General features: G+C 37.3%; 1 protein-coding gene across 3 annotated transcripts in view; it reads right to left on the bottom strand.

The window, feature by feature from the left end:
* Positions 1-5,112, bottom strand: part of LOC103129158 (NXPE family member 3-like) — a 5,663-nt gene continuing 551 nt past the window's right edge. The window contains exons 1-5 of one of the 3 annotated variants that reach the window (XM_016664855.1): positions 2,323-2,612; positions 1,606-2,067; positions 881-1,176; positions 658-728; positions 1-201 (exon numbers count right to left, since the gene is read on the bottom strand). In XM_016664855.1, coding sequence (XP_016520341.1) covers positions 146-201; positions 658-728; positions 881-1,176; positions 1,606-2,067; positions 2,323-2,457 — 1,020 coding nt within the window. In that variant the 5' untranslated portion in view covers positions 2,458-2,612 and the 3' untranslated portion in view covers positions 1-145. Of the gene's footprint in view, positions 202-267; positions 729-880; positions 1,177-1,605; positions 2,068-2,322; positions 2,613-5,112 lie in introns of those variants that run through there. The other 2 variants (XM_016664852.1, XM_016664854.1) reach the window with 2 other exon arrangements.

A 5,112-nucleotide genomic window follows, 5' to 3' on the forward strand; every position in this document is an offset into this window, starting at 1 on the left:
CTCGCCAAATCCCATGGTAATAATAACCAGCAGGTTGAGCGCTCACACTTCCCCGTAAAGTCAGAAAGAAGGTTAAAAAGATTAGCCAAGAAGAAAATCAAGGCCAAAAACAGTATTTTTAAAGACTGTTTGTGTTATTGTATTTTTACACAATTAGACCAAATTTACCTGATGTGTTTGTGGGAACTGTTTCATTCAGAACTGGAAGAAAATAATTTTGAAAATTTATTATTATTATTATTATTATTATTTCAGCTGAAGAGCTGAAAACTATTCTACAGTTGTTATGACTCATAATAAATACCTGTTTGTGGAAAATTAGGAAAAACACAAATATGTCACTATAATTACAGACAGAACAAGTTTGGTGAGCCGCAGGTCGAGACTCAAGTGGGAGCCTTCAGTCCCGACTAAAGATATCTAAGAACATCTTGCTACAAGGTAAACAGGTTAGACTCAAATCTAAATTTATCAAACACAATCAGCCAGAGAATCGATTCCAAGTAGAGACAATTACATCATCAACATGTAAATGATAAAATAACAGATCATATAAGGTGCTATGAGAAAGCCATAATAATGTATCAAATGTAATAAATTCTTGTTTCCCGTCCTGTAATTTGTCAAGCAATCCATTGCTTTGTTGTAAACCTTTACCTTTTAGTTTGGGTAAAATAGTGATGTTTGAAGGCCCTGATGATTGAATTAAGACTTTCATGTTGACACCCCTACAGCACACAACAGAAATTGTGTTAAGCAACACCATGTACATCATGCATTTAATAACATATTTACTATTACCTCCAGTTAATTTGCAAAAAAACAAAAAAAAAAGATATTTTTTGCAAATAGTTGAGTTGAAATCTGGTACTAACATTACCTTTGAAATAGCTGGTCCTCCATTGGCTTTAGTTTCAGACCGAATCCTCCAAATGAGTGAATGACTCTGTGTTCACATTTGAGTTTCTTTGGCTTGTAGCAGAACCAGGGCTCGCCGGTGCGGATGTCGGTGAAGTTGCAGAGCTTTTCGGGGGGCGCCTTGAGGCACACGTTACAAGCAGTAGCTTCAGTGACTGAGCCAGAGCGGAAGATGCCTTTTAAAGAAACTCTGCCAGGGTTCTGCTGGGTGATTCTCTCCAGCACAGTGACCGCCTCACTGGGATGGACCAGGGTCACCTTTTTGAAAAGAACCGGAAAAAAGCCCTATGAAATAAAATGAAGTATCTGCAATACTTGTAAAGTACAATCTTGCATTTTTGGTTTAGGTATGTAGAATTGTCCCTGTGATCTGCCAAAGGGACAGACACCCCAGCTCTCACCCAACAGCCACTGGAGAATATAGAATGCCACAAAGCCCCCCAAGTATAGTCTGCTTTATACGAAGGAAAGATACGTTTGTCCTCCTCAGGTGCTTCTCTTGTGGTTTATATCATTTCTTCCTATGTTCATGTTATTCCCTGTGATCCTAACATGTTGTAGGTTGGAAATAAAGTCATCTAAACATGAGATTGTCTGTTTCCTCTTATCACAAATCATTAAAAAGGTTCATTTAGTTGAGTTAGGATACGTTACTGGCTCACTTATCAAGAAATGTTTTAGTCTCACCTCAACATGTGCACTTCCTTCCCAGAGTAGAGAGAACACAGCAGTGTAAGAGCCATTGTGATGATCCAACACTCGCCCTGCAACGCCTGCAAAAAGAGTCGGGTTGTGCAGCCGAGCAAGCAGAACATCTCCCCCTGATGACTTGGGGCGGCCGTGGAAGTCGGTGATTTGTATCAGAACCTCCAGCTGATCCCCTACTCGCCAACCTCCACCGCCGTTTCTTGGCAGAATGGTGAAGGTGCTGTGAGCAGGACCACTGGTGTCATTCAGAGAGAAGTTAGACGGTAGGGAAGGTGTTTCAGGCCAGGCGATGGACTCCTTCAACTGTTCTACCTCTAGAGCGTCCTCTGGTAACACAGAGTGGTAGGAGCAGACGCTGGCTGGCTGAGGAGGCTCAGTGGGACGTTTTAATGTTGTGCTGTTTGGTGTCGGGGCCTTAGTGGTGGGGACGTTCATCTTTAACTAGAGAAAAGTTTAGAGATCAATCAAATTAAATAACACAAATCAATATTTAATACAAAATACAAGGGTGATAATCTTACCCTGATATTATCTTTGCTGTCTTTCTCAACCTATTTTATTCATAAGGCTAAATCCAATAACTGCACTACATGGATGGATGGACGATGGCTATATGGCCAGACCTTTACTGTATTATCAGTCCAGCATGATTCCTATGCAGATGGAGTAAATATTTTAAAGATGACAAATACTCACCTCTGATAATCTACAGGTCATGTGATCAGTGATGTTTTCACTGTAAAACATAACCCATAAAACAAGGCAAGCCAAGAACAGGAAGAACCAACCGTACTTCAGAGGAAAATGTTTTCTGGACATCTGGCCTCCCATGATAAGTGACAACTTGCCCTGCGTTAAAAGAGAAAATAAAAAGAAACGCTTATGAACTGATAGGAAATTCTTAGTTTTTCTCTTTTTTTGAGGCTTCAGAATAAGCAAAAGAAGTTTTTCTGGGATAACATTTCCCTTCTTTAATAATGTTGTTTGCCCCAGAGTGCCAGTAGCATATGAAGTCACAGTCAGTTTAATTGAATACAGAAATAACCAACTCATCACAAGTTTCATTTCAGTGAATTAAAAATAAAAAAATAATTCATTTAATTTTCATTTCATTTCAACTTCAACCACACGTTGGATTTTCAAGTTTTAGATAAAAGGTAATCCATGAATGAGATTTATGACATTGATATACAAAAAAAGTTCAGATAAAATTAAAAGCCATGTTTTTTGTGTGAACTTCTGTGCTATTTGTGAGCTAATCAAAATGGGAAACAAAACTCTTACATGTATTCTTAATCTATAACTTCCCTAATCCTCAATTAATCCTTAGTTACACATCTGAAAGACTGAAAATGCACATTTTAGGCTGTTTAACACTTCATTTTTATAAAGTAACCATGGTCACTGACAATGAGAACGTGGTTTTAAATCAGCAGTGGCCCAGAATAAGTGTTTACGTTTCTCACCACTAATCAGTCATGATCGTGGTGTGTGTGTGTGTGTGTGTGTGTGTGAGCCTGTGTCTGTGTTACTCTGCACTGAACAGAAGGTTTGTCTGAGAGTGAGTTACTGACTTCCCTGCAGCTCACACACCTGACTGCATTTATCTCCGTCAAACTGCTGGGAACTTAAGGAAACTTTGGGCGATCAGCTTTTGAGGAAGAGTCAACCACGTTGTGTCATATTTAAACGTTAACAGTTTTAATATTAATTTTTAATCTTTAAGACAAAGAAATATCAAATATAAAAATGTGGGAAATCAAACTTGGAAATAGTTGATTTTCTTCTTGTTCTTCTATAGAAGTAGCAAAATCTCTGACAGAAAAAAAAATATTTGTCCATTTATTCAATTAGGAACGAAATTACCTAATTAAGATTATGACTAAAAAAAAAAGAAAACAACCACAACCCCACACACAGAAATCCTGTCACTGCTGAGTCAATTCTGTCTTAGCTGTGTGAGGGGAATTTTTCTCTGGTGAAAATGATCTCAGCCCTGTCGACATGTGATGTTCAGAAAGTATTTTTAGTGCCAGCGCAGCATCTGCACACCTCAAAATTTCAATGAGAGATTAAATGCATTAAAAACTTGACGTGTTTAATGCAAGAGGTGCATTAAACACGTTCGGTTGGATTCCAGAACCGGACAAAAACAGCTCTGACGTCTGGCATGGTGATATTTTAACCGGTACTCTGGAAAAGTACCGGTTAAAGAATTCATGCAAGACTTGAGTAAACATCGCTCAGGTTGGCATGCAAAGGGACCTGCCCCTTTTTTTTTTTTTTTTTTTCTTAATAACCGATAGACGGTGCGTTCCGTGTGGTGCTGGAGGGAGTTTTGGCAGTTTGTACGTTATGATTGGGTGTGTATGTCAGAATCTTCATCTGCAGTGTTTTTTTTTGTTTCTTTCTGCAAGGCTGAATTTGTTTCATGCTTAGCTCACGTCAAGACAAAATTCTTTCCTATTGTGTTCTGACAATGATTGACTGCAAATATATTTCATTTTTAACCATTAAATGCTGCATAAAACTTAATAAGACCTGAACCACATTAGACTTTTTGACACATTTCTGCTTTATGTTTGGATTAATGTGTGTTTTCAAATTACTCTTTTGATTATACTGCTACAGTTGGTATCATTTCTTTTTAAGCTTTTTTCAGTCCCAGGTGTTAAAGATCGATTTTACTTCATGTGTTTCATAAATGACAGAAACAACAAAGCAGTTCAACCTGGGAGAAAATATTGAAGTAAAGGAGCCGGTTCGATTGTGTCTTTTCAGAAGCATTCAAACGTTGACGGACAGTAAAGTGAAATATTTAAATCAAAAAAGATCACAAGCCAAAAGACAAACAGGTTATCTGACCATCATTGTTCTGTCTAACTATACAAAAGCAATTTTAAAAATAAAAGCTGTTAAATGTTTTTTTCTTATGCACAACAAATTAGATAAAACTATCTGACTGTTTTATACAAAGAGAGAATAAATATAATAATTTTATCATATGTTAAGTGAATTTTCTTCCATCTACCTTTTGGGTTTGGTTCTGTCGTCGCCTCCTTCGTCGTCTGTTCCTGCTCTCTTGGACGGCACAGCTCACACTTTTTTTTATGCATCTGTAACGCCTCCATTTGTCCAAGCTTGCCATTGTGAACAGTGTCTCACCGTGGAATATCTCTGGGTGTAAAACGGCTGCTTGAGTCTTGAACTCTCTCGTTCAATTACCATGATAGATATAATGTGTGTCATTAATGAAGGGGAAAAAACTCAACCCAGACTTTAAGTTTAGTGTCTGGTTCGCAGAGTATGTAGTTAAATTTTTTCCCCAATTATTCAATGGGAAAAAATAAACTAACCTCAGTTAAGTAAAATAAAATTGTAATCAAAACTTTTGGAATTGTAATGATTTCTTTTTTAAAAAAACAAATTGTTTTGTTTAAAAAACTTTCTTTAAAATTAAATAACTAATTTTTGTCTGGTGAACTT

This window comes from Poecilia formosa, unplaced genomic scaffold (genome assembly GCF_000485575.1).
Source record: "Poecilia formosa unplaced genomic scaffold, Poecilia_formosa-5.1.2 Scaffold520, whole genome shotgun sequence".
Taxonomy (NCBI): Eukaryota; Metazoa; Chordata; class Actinopteri; order Cyprinodontiformes; family Poeciliidae; genus Poecilia; species Poecilia formosa.